The sequence below is a fragment of the Myotis davidii genome, unplaced genomic scaffold, assembly GCF_000327345.1.
Source record: "Myotis davidii unplaced genomic scaffold, ASM32734v1 scaffold202, whole genome shotgun sequence".
NCBI lineage: Eukaryota > Metazoa > Chordata > Mammalia > Chiroptera > Vespertilionidae > Myotis > Myotis davidii.
The window spans coordinates 186,727-206,084 of NW_006294612.1; the positions used below are offsets into that span (position 1 = coordinate 186,727).

The 19,358-nt window shown below is 33.9% G+C and overlaps 1 protein-coding gene across 1 annotated transcript; it reads left to right on the forward strand.

Annotated features, from left to right (window-relative positions):
* Positions 1 to 7,505: 7,505 nt before the first annotated feature.
* On the forward strand, positions 7,506 to 16,857 carry LOC102758676 (cylicin-2). Its single transcript, XM_006769011.1, has 4 exons — positions 7,506 to 7,522; positions 12,748 to 12,788; positions 14,270 to 14,391; positions 16,003 to 16,857. Exons 1-4 carry the CDS (start codon positions 7,506 to 7,508, stop codon positions 16,855 to 16,857), a joined length of 1,035 nt encoding a protein of 344 aa, XP_006769074.1.
* The last annotated feature ends 2,501 nt before the right edge of the window (positions 16,858 to 19,358 follow it).

The following is a 19,358-nucleotide window of genomic DNA, read 5'->3' on the forward strand; positions in this document are numbered from 1 at the left end:
TTGGTTAATTTCTTCCCACCCACCACCCTCTGAAATTTGTCAGTCTGTTGCATGTTTCCATGTCTCTGGATCTATTTGTTCATCAGTTTATTTTGTTCGTCTCACATATAAGTGAGATCATTGTCTTTCTCTGACTGGCTTAAAATAGCTGCCTTCTTATTGTAGCCTTACAGAGATACAGAAAGTGAGGGTAAGAGTGCGTATAAGGGAACTCCATGGGGTTCCTTTATGAGGGTGCTAATCTCATTCTGGAGGGCTTACCCTCATGACTTAATTACCTCCCAAAGCCCCACCTCCTAATACTATCACTTTGTAACTTAGGATTTTAAGATACGATGTTGGCCAGGGATACAAATATGCAGGTGGCAACTGTCCTCAAGATCAAATATGGCATAGAGACTGTATTATCTCACAAATTCTGCTGTTGTCATTTGTTTAAAATAAATTATGACAAGACAACACTCTGAAAATGCACAGTGATGGGATGGCATGAACATAAGCATATACTGCTTTGGACTGTACAGAAGTACATTATAGAATATGCTATCACTTCCCACCCATTTCCCTCAGGACATACCATTGTGAGGGCACAGTTAGTTCAATTTCCAACTACTAGCATGTGCATCTGTTTTCCTGAAGGATTTCTGTGCCAGCTAAACCTGTGAGCTCAGAAGCCAGTGACAATGAAAATTTAACACCTTCGTGGAACAATACCCACTGATGTTAATGAGCATTGGGGTACATGTACCCAAGTTCCTTGTCCCCCAGGTAAAGTAGCTCTGATGCACATGTCCTCCAGAATCACCACAGCAGGGCTTGTGTTTGTTTTCTTCTCTGAAGTAGCCTGATTGCCTAGCATATAACAGCCACTCAATCATTTTACAACCTGTCATATAGTAGAAGGTAGCATATTGTTTAGTCTGTTAAGTGAATTAATTGAATAGATTTTCTATAAAAAGACACATACGTCACAGATGGGCAAAGACCTGATAATATATGTCTGTGAATTCTATTAGAACTATTATTCTTTTGTTGTTGTCTTAGTGGTGGTGTGGGGGTGGGGGGGAGGAGGAGAGGACGGTGGGGACATGTACAATATTTGCATCACTCTAGAAATCAATCACAGTAATTTGTCAGCCAACACTATGGCGAAAAAGTATGCAAGGAGTCAGTAGTCACTCAAGATAACACCATCAAATCACAAATAGTTAATGGTTGTAATTAAGTGAACCTGCCTATTGATCCTTGCTTATCTTAGTACTTAATGGTGAAAAAAAAAGATTGAATATTCTCCTATTAGTTTTAGACACTCAGTTGTGTGAAGGCAAAGGGACAGAACTAAATAATTTATGAAAGTCTCAGCTCTTTGAATAAAAGTCTAGCCCAATCCCAATTAAAAGCTAGGAGAAGTTCTAATTTAAATACAATTTTATCAGCAGCCTATATTGTCTCTTCCAGCTTATTTGTATAATCTCCCTGAGGAAATAATAAATTAAAAAATTAATAAACAAAACACATCTATAAAGCCTAATTACTCACCAGTAAAATAACAGAAAGCCTAATGCTAGAATTTATTAAGAAGTCTTACAAATAGACAGATGACAGGGAATTGAGAAAATGTTGACCTAATCTTTCTTTTATGGCATCCACAAGCTTCACCTCATCAAACAGAATACTTTATAGAATACAGAAAAAGATTTCATACTATGGCCAATTCCTCCCCGATTCTAAATCCTGAAGTTTGAAAACAAACAAACACACAAATGAACATAAATAAAAAATTGGGCACCCCTGTCTCTACTGTGCAAACATTGCCACTGGAAAAGTTCCAATTCTGTGTCTTTCTGTTCTTCTCACAGTTTTTCTATATATAAATGGAAGTAGTGAGACAATCGAAAGTTCTTTTAAGTAAATCTACATTAGATGAAGCTCTGCTAAGTAAAGTATAATTATGCACAGCAAGCTTTACTTACAGAAATCAAAAAAAGAAAATAGTTACTTCAGAAATGCAGAGTAGGGACAAGGGGAATTAACACTTCACATAAAGGATTTTGATTATATATAACTTATTCAAAGGCAACTTACTGTTCAGCATAAATAACCTAGAGAAAGTTACCACAGAATACTAAGATGAAAGGACAGAACTAGAGCACATCACTGAAAATTATCTATTATAGAATTAAATATGGTATTAAAATATGAGTGAATATTTACTAAGTTTTAATGAAGCACAGGGAGAAATGGATGTATTAAATCTAATGAGATAGCTTTACAAACAGAACCAACTCAGTTGAAAATATGAAGGTATGAGATGAAAAGACAAAATAGGATAATAAACATAATGACCAGGAATATTATAAGATAAGTAAACACACAAGAGCACACCTAATACAAATACAGTAAAATCCAGTTGAAAGTAAGGAAAATGAGACAATAGATCGATAGTCATTAGTATCAACAATCAACTCTTTTTGGATGTATAAGTAACAAGATTTATGAAAAAAAATACTTGTTAGTAGATAGGTACAAAATCATTCTGTGAAAGTGATATTAACCTAGAAATTCTGATTAAGAACTGGGAAGGTTTGGAGACTTTAATGAGCTTGCCATAGATCCATGGAATCTGGCAGAAGATGGAATACCCCTGGGTTAGCGACAAAGAATTTTAAAAAAAAATTATTGGCCCTAACCGGTTTGGCTCAGTGTATAGAGCACTGGCCCACACACTGAAGGGTTTGACTCCCATCAAGGACATATACCTTGGTTGCAGTATTCATCCGTGGCCCGGGTCAGGGCACGTGCAGGAGGCAACTGATCAATATGTCTCTCTCACATCAAGGTTTCTCTGTCCCCTACCCTTCTACTCTCTCTAAAAATCAATGGAAAACATATCCTCAGGTAAGGATTAAAAAAATTTACTGAATTTATTTGGGGGATGTTGGTTAATAAAATTATATAAGTTTCAGGTATAAAATAGTATAATAGATCATCTGTATATTGTATAGTGTGTTTACCACCTCTAGTCAATAGACAAAGGACATCTTATCATGAATCAACATGCAGCATGAGTTCCATGTTTGCATCAGCTGGTCTTACCTCACAAGTCCTATAAGTATGATGGAAAGTGGCCAGATAGATGCTTCACACAAAGCTGGTTTGAGTCACATGTGAGGAAGCCAAAAGTGAGGAAACCCCAATCTTTTAAAGAAGATCTCTAGCAAATCTTCCCTACCTATGAACCTTTTCTATTTTCCTGAAAAGCAGACAAACCTGGCTTCTGCCTGAAAGGGAGACACTATTTCTTATGAGGTTGTGAGCTATAATATCTTTAAAAAGATTGTCTGTTTATAAAAAATAAGTAAATAAACACACACACACACAATGTGGCAATGTCTCTGCTCCAAGGGTCATGGATGCTCACCAATCCAAGGCCTCCTTGGAGAATGGCCTGGTAACAAAAACAAAGCAAAACAAAACAATAAACCATAAAAATTATAAAAATTTTCCACATTACACTGATAAACATTTAGGATTATATATCTTGTTATGAATTGAAAGTCTCAATTCTGTTGATGAATACTTTTTCCAAATTTATTCTGAATTTAAAAACTTCTAATTGAAATATTAAGGGATATAAATTTATTCGAATAAATTCTATAATTTAATTAGTAAAATTTACCAACAATAAAAAATTGAGTTAAAGGCTATATAAAGAATTTTGATATCTTGAATAGTGATGGTTTTAAAAATATGTAATATAGGACACTGAAGAAAAAAATTAAAGAAGCATATAGTGTGTTCACGGATTAGAAGAATTAACATCATGAAAATATCCATCTACCCAAAACAATCTATAGATGCAATGCAATTCCTATTAAAATACCAATGGTATATTTCAAAGATCTAGAAAATTATCCCCAAAATTTATATGGAACCCAAAAAGAGCACGAATAGCCTCAGCAATCTTGAGAAAGAACAAAGTTGAATGTATCACAGCACCTACTCTAAACCTATACTATATACAAGGTCATTGTAATCAAAATACCCTGGTACTGACATTAGAAAAGACATATAAATCAATGGAACAGACAGAGAGCCCAGCAAACAATCCATGCCTATATGATCAATTAATATTTGACAAAGGAAGCAAGAACCTATAATGGGGTAAAGACAGTCTCTTCAATAAATAATGTTGGAAAAATTGGACAGGTGCATGCAAAAGAAAAGAAAGTAAAGAGAAGAAAAGAAAAGGAAAGAAAAGAAAAGAAACTAGACCACCATACATAAGAATAAGCTCAAAATGGATAAAATTTTTAAATGTAAGCCACAAAACCATACAAATCCTAGAAGAATATGGGCAGTAAAGTCTCAGATCTCTCTCCTAACTACATTTTTGCCAATATGTTTCCTAGGCCAAGGAAAATAAATAAAAATAAACAAATGGGACTATAACAAACTAAAAAAAAGATTCTGCACAGCAAAAATAAATCAACAAAATGAAAAGGGAACTCACTGTATGGGAGAAAATATTCACCAATGATGCATCTGATAAAGGGTTAATCTCCAAAATATATAAAGAATTTACACAGCTGAATACTTGGAAGACAAACAATCCAATTAAAAGAATGGGCAACAGATCTGAGTAGGCCCTGTTTCAAGAGGACATACAGATGGCCAAGAGACGTATGAAAAAATGCTCATTGTCACTAATAATCAGAAAAATGCAAATTAAAACCACTATATAATAGCACATCACACCTGCCAGAATGGCTACCATTAATAAATCAATAAACAAGAAGTGCTGGCCAGGATGTTGAGAAAAGGATCCTTAGTGCACTATTGGTGCAAATGCAGACTGGTATAGTTATTGTGGAAAATAGTGTGAGAGTTTCCTCAAAATATAAATATGGAATTGCCATTTTTAAAAGCTTTGTATTTTCTGTTAAAAGTATTACCAATGTCCCCTCTGTTTTTTTCCCATTGACCCCTTCCACCCCGCACCCACCCCTCCCATGGAATTATCATTTGACCCAGCAGCCCCTCTTCTGGGAATATATTCCAAGAAACTGAAGCACCAATTTGAAAGAATATATGCTCCCCTATGTTCATAGCAGTGTTATTTACAGTAGCCAACATCTGGAAACGGCCCTAGTGCCCATCAGAAGATGAATGTGTGTGTATAGTATAAACTGTGGAACATTTACTACACAATGGTATACTATGTGGCTGTAAGAAAAAAAGAAGGAAATCTTACCTTTTGCACATCATGGATGGATCTGGAGAGTATTATGCTAAGTAAAATAAGCTAGTCAGAGGAAGGCATATACCATAGGGGCTTACTTATATGTGGATTCTCATGAAAAAATAACCCTGATGAACAAAATAAAAGTAGAGGCATGGATACGTGGAACAATCTGACAGATATCAGAGGGGAGGAGTGAAGGGGACTGGATGAAAGGAGGTGAAGGGATTAGCCAAAGAACATATATGCATAGTCCATGGACATAGACAATGGTATGATGATGGCCAGAGGGAAGAGGATGGTGAGTTAATTTATTTTTTGAATTTTATCTTTCAATTACAGTTTATATTCAATATTATTTTGTATTAGTTTCAGATGTATAGCAAAATGGTTAGATAATCATATACTTTACAAAGTGTTTCCCCTGATATTTCCAGTCCCCATCTGGCACCATACAGTTATCACAATATTGTTGACTATATTCCATATGCTGCACTTTACATCTCCGTGACTATTCTGTAAACTACCAATTTGTAATTCTTAATCCCTTCGCTATTTACCCAGTCCCTAACTACCCTCCCCTCTGGCAACCATCAGTCTATTCTCTGAGTTAATTTAAAATTTAAAAGTATACTCATATAATTGGCTTATATATACCAGTGTCCCCCAAAATGTATACACATTCTAACAGTTGATTCTGTTACATTTTGAAAATGAAATATATTTTAATAAACCCTGCCTTTATAATTATTCGAAATGTGTATAAATTTTTGGTAGACACCCTGTATACCTATCTATCTATCTATCTATCAGTCATCTGGCTATCTATTATCTAAATATAAATAGAGAGATCTTGAGTTTAAACCAAAAGAGAGGACAGAGTTGTTAAATCTCGGAATAAGGATGCCTTTGTAATTCTATCGACAGATTTCTATGTTTAAAGAAACAGACTTGAATTTAATATCTTTTTATGCCAAACAATTAACAAAATTAAAAAATTATAGTGTTAATTCCCTTAATGTTCCTTGTATTCTTATAAACCAAGTGGAAAAGGGCCATATGAAAGCATGGGTAGAAGGCAATTATCTACAAGTTGGGGAAATGGCTCTCAATAGAATTAAAAAACTTTTGGCACTTTTATCATGAACTATGAGAAAATCAGCCTCTTGTTTAAGCCATCAGTCTGTGATATTTTATTATGGCAGCCTGAGCAGACTAATACAGTTGTAGATATTTTAAATATATTTGATAAAATGTCATCTTCATCTTATTTTTTAAAAAATTAAAATAAAAGAGAGATGTTTACTAACCTGGATTAATAGTAACCAATAGTGTAAAGATTCAACAACTGGCAATTCAAAGAATCAATCTGCAGAGAGCCCAAACACATTCTTTAGAAATTTAGTAACATCCAGAAACTATGAGAAATTGATGGTGTTTCTATTGAAATCTCTACCTCACTTTTTGACTCAGCCATATCTTTTTCATGCTGATTAGTGAAATTAATGACCATATGATATCTTGTGAATTGAAACACTTTCTGAAGTTCTAACACTAATATTTTAAAAGGTCAATGTTTATTAAAAATGCAATTTAACTCCAACATTTCCTGTAACTTTGGATATTTTGACTTAGTGTATTCCTTACGAAAAAAAAAATCACTTGAAATGCCCCCAAAGAGAGTTTAGATAATGGCAATGTGTCAAATACTACTCTGTATAGTAATTATTTCCATCTATTGGTGGGGTGGAATGGTGGGTGGAGTAAAATTACCTAACTCAGATCTGTAAGTAGGTAATTTTAATAGGCATCCAGCCCTTTAAAAAATCTTGTATCTTGAGCAACCCATTACCTTAAGATGGGAAAAAGCCATATAAAGTTATGCAAAGGATTTAACAAGAGTCACATGGATTTCAGGGAAGATAAGATTGCAACTGATTTTAACAGATAAATACTGAGATTCATTCTTTTGTTATATCAGTTAGTTAAAACTACATGAAAAATTGAACCAAGTATTTTTTTAAGATGTTAAATCAATGGGTTATTTTTAAACTATCAGTAGTTATTTAGTCAGTAATAACGAGTGAGAGTAAATACCAATCTTAGACTGAATATTAGAGACTATTAAAACATAAGTAAAAGTGGATGCTTTTGTTTTTCCCCTTTAACTGCTAGTACTCTTGGCCTCTTTATGATGTCACCTCTCAACATCACTAATTTGAACTTACAGTGCTTAGGTCCTGGCAAATGATAGGTGGGGATAATGTCTGTACCAAGATTGTAAGTCCTCTTTTCAAATTTTATGTTTGAAAATAATTAAAATGCTCTAGTTAGCTTTACATTTATTCTCTTTTAGTGGAAAGAGATGTTTGTTACATTATTATCATGCCATTGATAAACAAGACACATTCTCAAGCAACATTATAGTTTGCTTTGATCTAAGACTTAACTAGTTCATTCACTTCAGTAAAGTAGAGACATGGCTTTAGATAAATCTTTTTCAATGTGACTCTTACTTCATTTTTTGTCATTTTTTTTTGGAACATAAGAATCCTTAGGGGTCATTTGGAAATTTATGGGGATTAAAATATATCACAGTGACTGAAAAGTGCCGCTGACCTGTAGAAAGCCTGGGTCAGTGGTTGACAAACTGCGGCTCACGAGCCACATGCAGCTCTTTGGCCCCTTGAGTGTGGCTCTTCCACAAAATACCACGTGCGGGCACGCACATACAGTGTGTTTGAAACTTCGTGGCCCATGTGCAGAAGTCAGTTTTCGGCCTGGGCGAGTCTATTTTGAAGAAGTACTGTTGATATTTGGCTCTGTTGACTAATGAGTTTGCTGACCACTGGCCTGGGTCATGGTACCAAACCTTTGCTAATAAGTGGGGCAGCCCAAAGAATACCATCTAAATGCAAATTGCATCTCCACTGAGAAATACTGAGAATACTAAAGTAGTTTGCAATAAAAGAAGATAATCCAGAATGGGAAGTTTGATTATAGTTATTTCCTGATGCCTAATTTATTTTGTGATAAAATGAGATAGGGGCGCCCTAGCCGGTTTGGCTCAGTGGATAGAGCATCAGCCTGCAGAAAAAAGGGTCTTGGGTTCGATTCCAGTCAAGGGCATATACTTTGGTTGTAGGCTTCTTCCTGGCGTGGGGCTCCTGCAGGAGGCAACCAATTGATGTGTTTCTCTCACATCGATGTTTCTCTCTGTCTCTCCTTCTCTATTCTATTTCTCTAAAAAATCAATGGAAAAATATCCCCGGGTGAGGATTAACAAAAACAAACAAACAAAAAATAAATAAAGATGATTAAATTTTTAAAAAAATAATAAATAAATAAATAAATGAGATAGGGGAAGAAAACCTTTCAATTATGTCTTTTTTTATTTTTTACTATGAAGACATTAAACAAAGGCAATGGCATGAACTCTAAAATATAAAGAAAAGTTTTCTTTGGACAGTACTATTAATGGAAAGATAAAACACAAATCTTAAAAAAATAAATACTAATAAACAAAACAGGTTTCCCCTTGGCACTGGTGCCTACTTCATTACAACATAAAGAACACACTTCAGTAAAAGGTTTGAGTGTATTTGTCATAATCACTTTAGAATTGTTGACTATTACACAGTAATCTATGTTAGGGTATATAACATGACAGAACTATTGTAATTAGTTTAAAGTGTTTAAGCATAATAATATATTGATGACATTCCTATTATCATGTTCATTGTATGGCTTTAAAAGAACTTCACCGCATGGCTAAACATTATTTTTGGTTTTATGGTGATTTTTTTATTTTATTTTTCTGGTGCATCTCAAAACTTTTGCACTATTGTAGAAGAAAAGTGGTTAAACTCATAATCAAATGGCCTGATTGTTAGCAAATGAAGTGCACACAAAACCCTTAAAATTCATATTTCATTGGGTTCAATTAGTAACTTCCAATTCATTTAACAGAAAGGATGAAATGCAGAAAATAGTTTTTGACTTTTTCTTTCCTCTGAATTCTAACAATGACAGGACCTTAAGTTTAGACTTAACATGTGTTATTGACCTGTAGCTGCAGTTGATAAAGAAAATTCTCTTCTTTGAGCTCAGCTCTCCCCTCCCTCTATTCCACTTTAATATCTTTATTTGTCCAAATCTAACAACCCCACTCAATGCCTTCACCCCTTATGGCCTTTGCTTCTAACTCAGGTATGTCAGTCAACTCAATCCTTCCATTCCTAATATTAAATTGTAGGTCTAAGACTTATGAAGGACATGGGAAAGGTTTTCATAAATATTTGGGATCAGATGTGGAGAAAAACTTTTTAAATTTCCAATTTAGCTTCCAGGTCTCATATTCACTATACATTTTATGTTTTCCTCAATTGAACTGCACTAATAATGACTTGCCTTACTATCTTGACCTAGGAACTCACCTTGATATAGAAGGTTTGTAAACCTTGGAGCTATTGTCATTTTAGGCAGGATAATTCTTTATTGGTGTTGAGAGCTGGGAGTGGGAGTTGCCCTGTATATTTTAAGATATATCAGTTTGCATATATCAGTAATCCATTCCCTTAGATTGCTAGGAAGTATTTCATTACATGAACTTATTACAGTTTATGCATTCTCCAATTGATGAATATTAGGGTTACTCTAGTTTTAGGTCATTATGAATAAAGCTGCTACCCATATTTTGTCCAATTCTTTTTGTAGAACTCATGGGTAAATTACTAATGGAAATACTAAATCATGCATAGAACATGTGTAAGTTGAAGTTTAAAAATATCAAATGGTATTGAAAAGTTGTACCATTTTTATACCTACCACCAATGCTGAATATGTCAGATGCTTACAGAGTTGCTTACAGTTGGTATAATTAATCTTTTATTTTATCTGCTCTAGTGAGTATAAAGGGGATCTTCTAATCAGAATATATTTGTCCCTGAGGAAAAAAAAAATTAGTTTTCCTATACAGGTCTTACATATATTTCAATAAACTTCTCTAAATATCTTTAAGTTATTGCAAATTGTATTGTTTTCTTATATTTATATCTTGCCATTTCTCTAGTTATAGAGATGCAGTTTATATAATTATTCCTTGTTTATAATAAGAAAAGTGTAATATGCTAATTAGACTGTACGAAGCTGGGGCTGCGAGGGAACCCTGGGTCCCTGGTGCCAGAAGGAAGCCAGTGCTGGCAGCTGGGGAAAGAAGGCCTACTCTTGTACGAATTTCATGCATCGGGCCCCTAGTATCATATAATTTTACTGGAGGCCTGATGCACAAAATTATTGGATTCATAATAATTTTGAATCCAAGGCAGGGGGCGTTCCCTCATCCCAGCCTGCACTCTCTCCAATCCAGGACCCCTCAGGGGATGTCTGACTGCAGTCGGACATCCCTCTCACAATCCCAGACTGCTGGCTCCTAACCACCTCTGCTGGCCTGCTGGCCTGATCACCCCTAACTGCCTCTGCCTGCTGGCCTAATCACCCCTAAATTCCCCCGCTGCCAGCCTGGTCAGCCCTCACTGCCCACCCGCCCGCCTGTCACTCCATGCAGCCTGCTGTTTGGTCTTTTGGTCACCCCTCACTGCCTGCCCCTGCAGGCCTGGTCGTCCCACACAGCCTGCTGTTCAGTCATTGCATGAGGGTGTCCCTACCAATATGCATATTCCTCTATTATTAATATAGATTACATTGCCGTAAGAGCTCTAAAAATAATATTTGTAGATGTGATTGTATCATCTATTTACTCAATCATGTCTTTTGTAAATAAAAATAATTTTACTTCTTCATCTCCAACTCTGATGCTTTTATTACCTTATAAAACAAAATAGGGTCTGGATTACAATGTTGAATAGCAGTAAGCATCCTTGCCTTATTTCTGATCTATAGAGGAAAAACAGTCAATATTCCACCATTCAATTTTATTTTAATAGTATTATCTGAACACATTTTATCCATTTAAGGAAGATGCCTGCTATTCCTAGTTTTCTTAGAGTTTTTGATTATGAATGGAAATGTTACTTTTTATTTCAAAAATTATTCTACATGTCTTGAGATAATCAAATGAATTCTTGTTTGTTAGAATGATTGCAATGGTTGAAAATGGTTTTAAGTTTCATTTGCTCTAGGACTCACTTGATTGTCTTTTTGGCAGTCCAAGGGATCTGTAAAAGCTCTCCTCCAATACCATATTTCAGATGAATCAAATTTTCTTCTATTCAGCCTTCTTTACTGTATCCAATTTCTGTATATTTTCTAGATATTTTTGGTTATTGATTTTTAATTCAAGTTCTTGGTGATCAAAGAATATGTCCTATATATTATACAGGGAATTAATGGACAATGCCTATGTATATTTTAAAATATCCAATTTAATAATATTATCTCATAAACCTGAAATATTTCTTCTTTCAGAAAGAGAAGTCCCTAACCATGTTTGGACTTCAAAATTTCTTCAGCATTGTATAAGTATACATTGGTTAGATCCAAACCTAGAGATTCAGCTATAGAGGGGCAAGTAGTTTTAATGCATGTCCTCAGATAAAAAAGAAACAAAACTAAAAAAGCAAACAAACAACCCTCCCACCAGACCAGATAGTTAGTCAACACATTCTAAATTGTATTCAATTATTTTATTCAACATTTTTAAAGAATGAGTTTTGAAATGTGACAGGTTTTATGCTGGGAGCTAGAGCTTAATGCAGTTATTATCAAGAAACTTAAAAACAAAGTAAGCATGCGTGTGCATGTGTGTGTGTGTAAGACCATACCCACTCATAATCAACAATGACTCTATTTCTATAGTATGATGGGAAGATGCAGAATAATGTTTATCTGATAAATAAAAATATTTGCCTCCATTACAAATATATTAAAATTAGACTACAAATATCCTTTTTTTAGACATATGCTCATATAGTACCATAATAAATGGAAACTTATAAATGTAAAATACTTTGCAACATAATTTTCTCAGAGTTTTTTAGAGAACAGAAGAAAAATCAAAATCCAGGTCAATACTGTGGTGCACACTGACTCACACACATGCACACACACACATTCAGACACATAGACATTGAATGATCTTGATTTAGTTCAGTTCTGAAGGTATTATGAGGAGCTGATTTTACTTAAGCATAGTGTTTTCAAAGTGCTGTCTAAGTTAAAATTCAATTGCAAGGAATTTTGGAGCATGAGGTGAGAAAATGAATTCAATGATGGTTTCACAATTTTAAAAATGTCTGTATTTTATATATGAAAAGTTGATAGGTTTTTTTTTCCTTATGCTTTATTCCTGTTGTTTTAGCTCTGTTGAAGTTTGTCCAAAAAAACAAATATTCTCATCTCTGTTTTTCTGGGACCTAATAATAGAGATCTGAGAATGCAAAGTATTTCTCTAGTTGGTGGAGGCAAATGCTTAAGCATAATAATGACCATAAAATAGAGTGACTTTTCTATAAATTAACTGAAATCTTTCCCTCTTATTTTAATAGCCAAAAACTAAACTATGGGTCATATGATAATTACATCCCAGGTAAGAAAAATTTCAATATATATATTTTTAAAAACATGTCTGATTAATTTAGGCATAAGGAATTATCCTCCATTCAAAGTGATAAAGCAATAGCTGTCATGGAATATTATTAAAAATTAACTTTTTATCCCCAAGCACCTTTTTCAAGGGCTCCATGAATACCTTCTAAAGATATTTTGTCCTAAATCCAAAGTAGATTAAGCAAATATGTATAGCAATATGAAGGTGGATAGATTTACATATTAGAAATCATTTAATCAGATAATCTCACAATTAAAAGGCAGTGTAGAAATCTGAATAAACAAGTTTTCACTCATGTCAGAAATGTCTTCTACTACATTTTTGATAGATTTTAATTAGGGTTAAAATTGATAAAAAAATTCATTAATTGACAAAGCCAGTCAACCTTGTGTTGAAAGACTTCTTACATCAAGTGCTTTTTCCTCATATACTGATCTTAATTATGCCTTTCATTCTACATATTTTCTCACTGATCCTGCTTCTGCCTTTAGGAGATTCACAGGACAAGTCTATTTTCACTTACACATAATATTGCTGCACATATTCAAATACAGTGAGGCTATCTCTCTCACTTACCTCATTGGTAACCTTTAATATTTCTATTATAGTTTGCAGGTGACTTTATCCTCCCAGTCACAATACTGCAGGTAGTCTTTATTTGTCAATTTCTTCATTAATATGCCCCCTATAACAATGCAGTTTTGGGGTATAATAAAATTTACTTTTGTAGCTTGGAAAACGATTACTTAGGAGATCTAAAGCAGTGATTTTCAACCATTTTCATCTCATTGCTTATTTAATATATTGTTTGCTGATCTGACCAAAAAGAGATTTAATTTTTATTCATTCACACCAAATGACGACTGTTATGTTGACTGTTGTCATATTTTTATTTGGCAATCTAAGGAAAAAGAGGTCAGTGCCCCTGACTAGATAGTCAGGTATTGCATGTTTTAAAAATTCTTGCAGCACACTATTGTGCCTGCTTTGGCACACCAGTTGAAAATCTCTGATCTAAAGCATTAGCATTTAGATACAATCATGTATTTCCTGAACATTTTATAACAGGTACTGCACTAATTACTTTGAAGGATACAGAAGTAGTTACCATATTTTCTGTTCTCAGTAGAATTGTGCTCTAACTAAAAGAATATAAAGTCAAAATCTAGACTGTACTAGAAGACTAAAAGAAAGTAGTAAAATGGTTTCTTTCCATTTATCTTACTGTAGTTTCACAATCGTTACTTTATATAGTTTTCTGTAAAAGTGGGAAAAATAGAAAAATAAATTTTATTTTCTCATATTAATAGTAGAGGATTTCAAACGCTATCACATAAATGAAGACATTATTTTAATTATTTGTTTCTTCATTTACATGAAATGTAATATCTTAATGTCATATTAGTTTTAATGAAATGCTATTTATTCTAAAGTGTATCTTTAATGCTTTCTTATTTTAGTCAGTGAATTAAGCAAAAAATCATGGAATCAGCAACACTTTTCCCTGGCATTTCCCAAACCACAGCGGCCAGGAAAAAAAGTGAGATCAAGACCTTCCCAACTACAAGACAAGGCAGCTTTAGTGAGTATTTTAAAAAGTATCACTAGTAATAACCTTGTGAAAGCATGTAGAGTAATATGTCTTACAGATCATCACTGGCTAATGAGATTTATGTGATGATGGAATATTTTATAATTTACCTTCCTTTGTGGCTATTTAATACTTCAAATAGGCTAGGGCCGTGGTCGGCAAACTGTGGTTCACAAGCCACATGCGGCTCTTTGGCCCCTTGAGTGTGGCTCTTCCTAAGCCTTAGGAGTACCCTAATTAAGTTAATAACAATGTACCTACCTACATAGTTTAAGTTTAAAAAATTTGGCTCTCAAAAGAAATTTCAATCATTGTACTGTTGATATTTGGCTCTGTTGACTAATGAGTTTGCCGACCACTAGGATAGGGTTAACTAAGGAACTAAATTTTACATTTCAATTCAATTAAACTCACATGTGTCTTTTAGATGTCATTACACAATATAGTTAAATGTAATTCAAATTCTATTTGGAGACAGTGGATATATTTATTAGCATTTCACTGTAAAAAAGTTCCCCGTTATTCCATATTAACCATTTGTTCAGTAAACCTACATTACAGAAAACAGGTATCCAAAATGACAGATATCTGTATATCCTGCTACAATTAGTATGAACATTCAGAAAATACTACCCCGCTGGAAAGATTCCCTCAGAATCATTATACTATGATGACGTTTCAATGTTTCCTCATTTCCTGTAATATAGAATTCAGAATTCTGAATTTTGGAACATAAATATTTCATAAGGTTTCCAGAGTCATCACGGAATATAAAAATGTTGACAGAAAATTTTTACAAGTAATTATATCATCAATTCTTGTTTATTTTAGGAAATGTATCCAAGCTACAGTGATCCAGGTTTCTTCTGTGTTTGTTTTCTTTTCTTCCTTTATTCAATTTATTTTTCCAGTGTTTGTTAGCATTCCTTCCATTTTTTTTTTTTTTTGCAATTAAGCTTTTGCAAATATTTGGTTACAAGTTGAAAACAAAATGCACCATTCTGAACAAATGAATGTGCACTGCATGGTACAGCTTTCATTGTTGCAGTTTCCTATCTGATGATACTCAATTTTTATCTTGCCATGTAGGAGGCATGTCAGCCTTTTATTGTTAAGCACAGTTAACACTGTAAATTCTAGAGACCTTGAAGGTAACAATAAAGATCATGATCTGCCTGAAAACAAAACTATTAGGTATTAAAAAATATTTGGTTTCTGAGTTAACCTCAAAATGAAGACTAGGCAAGATATTTAAAATATCTCATAAACACAGAGTCAAAGAACAAACAAGCCCTCTCCTGCTTGTAAAGAGAGGATCTAGTATGTCATTAGTGAGTGAAGGTCTGCACCACTTTTAACTTACAATCTTGCAGGAGTTATAAAGATACTCTACATTGAAATTAGATCCAAAATGAGACATGACTACCTATTCAAATAAGAATGACATTATAAACGCAGAATAAACTATAAAATCTACAATTTATCTGATACTCATAAGATATAAAATTATTTCATGATTGAAGTTAAATGTATTTGGTATCCGGTTATAAAGGCTGTGAAACTAATATAAGCTATTTATCATTATTCTAACCAATACTGCAGAAACCTGATGAAGACAAATTAAAGGGAGGTTCTCAACGACCATTATGGATGCACCGTTCTTTAATGCTAATTTCGGAAAGACCATCTGTCTATTTAGCTGCCAGGCGGCGGCCTCCAACTCGTGGCCCAACTGTAGCAGCAGCTAAAGACAAGAAGGATGCATCAGAGTCAGAAACTGAATCCGCAGTTTCACATGAGCCCAAAATAACTAGGAAAGATTCAAAAAAAGACAAGCCTTTAGAAACAAAAACATCAGGTATCAAAAAAGAGACAAGGTCAATAAAGATCAAGGACTCAACTACAGAATCAGAAGCTGAAAAGGGAGACACAAAGAAAGATTCAAAAAAAGATAAGAAAGGCTCAAAGAAGGGCAAGGGGTCAGATGCAGAGTCAGAAGAGGTAAAAGGAGAACTGAAGAAAGGTTCAAAAAAAGAAAAGAAAGGTACAAAGAAGGGCAAGGTGTTGGATGCAGAATCAGAAGAGGAAAAAGGAGAACTGAAGAAAGATTCAAAAAAAGAAAAGAAAAGTACAAAGAAGGGCAAGGAGTTAGTAGTTGAAGAACCAGGAAAGGAAAAAGAATTGCTGAAGAGAAGTTCCAAAAAAGATAGGGGTTCAAAGAAGCACAAGGAGCCAACTGAAGAACCTGGAGATGAAACAACAGATGCAAAGAGATCCAGTGACAAAGAGGATGAATCAAAAGACAAGAAAGAAAGCAAGAAAGAAGGCAAGAAAGATAAAAAGAAAGAAAGCAAGAAAGAAAGCAAGAAAGAAGGCAAAGAAGGCGAGAAAGATGCCAAGGGAGAGACTGAGACAGAATCTGCTGATGCAAAAAAGGAGGGAAAGAAGGGCAAGTAGGCCCTGGATAATCATTCAAAAGCATATTTACTGACACAGTTTAGTAATCTGAAACTGAATTTATGAAGAGGGAGCGGTTTGAATATTTAATCAAATACCTTTAAAATGGGGTGAAGAATAATACAAAGACTCAGAAAATCTCCATAAAGTGTAAGAAAGATGTTAAGAAAAACTTAATAGATGATTCATTGAAGGATGCTTATGCTTATGCTGAATTTGGGGATATGAAGGCTTAAATGAAAGATACCTAGAAAGATTCTAATAACATACAAGTGAAGATGTATAAGTTAATGATACTGTATGAATATGCAAAAGAAAAAAATCGATGAAGGCTTTGATACATTCAAGAATGAAGATATTGAACCCAAAGATTCAAACAGTTTGAAGTCATATCCACGGTTTCAATTAAGAATCATAGGGAACATAAGAGAAAGTCAAATTTCAGAGTGTCTACTTTCAAATAAATATAAATATAAATTAAAGGTAGCATTCTTCAAAATAAAAAAGAAAAAAAAATTTCTTTCTTATGAAACTGTATCACCATCTCTGAAGTATAAATAGCCACAACCAGGTTCATGAATGTTGAATGTTCCACTTCCAAGCAAAGTAAACACATTTGGTAAGTTTATTTTATTTTATTTTAAGCAAACTGAAATTAAATAAAAGATCTAATTTATAGGTATAAATTGATACCATTTTTATAAATTCTGTAATCTGCTGGCTAAGTTTTGAACTAGAATTTTATCAAGGTTAGGCTTTCTCAGTATTAGAAAAATTTGATGAAAACACCAATAAATGAAGATTTTAAAGTGCCCATGGGAAGGTTAAGAAAAGTAGAATTATTTTTCATGAGGGAGAAAACTGGCCAATGTTATATGATAACTTCAACAATTACTTATCATGAGGTGTTTTTCTTTTTCAATAGAAAATGGTGGCCAGATGATCTCCATTTAAAGAAGAAATGACATCATTATTGTACAAATTACCAATGTGAATAGATTTAAAGGATGTATATTAAATAAATTACTGATAAATTGCTAAATATGTATAGAAAAACAAATTAAGCAGAATAGAGTCTAATGGGGGAAATATCTACATATTATTTAGATGTTAACTTTATATTTTCATAACAATATTAAACTCTCTTGTGACCATAAGTCCTATTAATGTGAAGAAAAATAAAAAGCAACAACAAAAGCAACCCCTTAGAAAGGGATTCCTATCCCACATACTCTCCAAAGCTAGCTTTCGTGAGGTATAATGGTTTTGCCTGCTCTTTAACTCCTTCCCCAACAATTTTTTTGTTTAAAACGTTTCTTTTTCAGACTAATTTTTTTATTTTGGTTCTATATAGTATTTTTGATGCTGGTTATGAAAACAGTTTGTAACTCGTCTTCCTATAAACCATATTTTTTTACCATATTTTCTTAGTATACTCGTCGACGACTGAAAAAGAACATTTTGTGAAAACGTGTATACACGTTTCTGCCGGGGAAGGGGTTAAGCCTCAGTCCCTGTCCCGCTGCATCAACTACCAAGAATTAATGATTATTGTATCTCATGGTTTTCCACAAGGCCCTACCTTGCTGACTGACAGAGTCAGCAGCCAGAGCTGTAAAAACAGAGTCAAATCCTGCCCCACTGTTCTTTACCTTTTCCAGGAAACTATTCATTCTCCATCTGCTTATAATACAATTCTATATTCAGATTTTCAACCTTCTATGGAAATGTTAGCACCTCCCTGAGGATTTAGGGAATCATTTGAAATCTCCTTTATCTCTCTCTCTAAAAAAAAAGTCCTTAAGATTATTCTCCAACATGATATTCAAAAGTCATTTCAGATTAAAGTGTAACTCAGTGAAAAAACAATTAAGTTTCTGCCTTTACCATTCTACTGAAATGCACTCGTCACCAACAATTTCCATGTACCCAATTCCAATAGCATTGTCTTTTGATTGTAGCCCCTCTTCTTTTCTCTGTATATATTTCTCTAAGTTATTCCATCCATTCCTTTCTCTTTATACACCATTCCTATGCTGTCAAATCCTGTTCTAAAGTCAGCACTGACTTATCCACTCAGCTCCAAATTCAGCTCCAAATTCATATGTCCAAATGTGAAATTAAAACAACTATCCGACTGTCTCTCAAGCCATCTCACAATTAATCTGTCACAACGAGACAATACCCCTCCATCAAAGCCTGGTTTCCCCCAAGTTTTCACTAGCTCAGTAAATGAAACTAACATCAAACTTGTGACTCAATCCAAAATTGGTGGGCCATTCATAATTATTATTTTTTCTTCACTCTGCTTATCTTTTAGTAAGTCCTACTTGACTACCTCCAAAATATCTGAATTGTTATACTTCATTCCATCTCCACCACTTCCAAACTAGAAGTGCAATCGGCCATTATCTTACTTGGAAACATCAAAAGCAGCCTAAATGGAGGATACAGTATATTTATGGCATAGATTGGAGGGAATGTTTCACAGGTATATATTT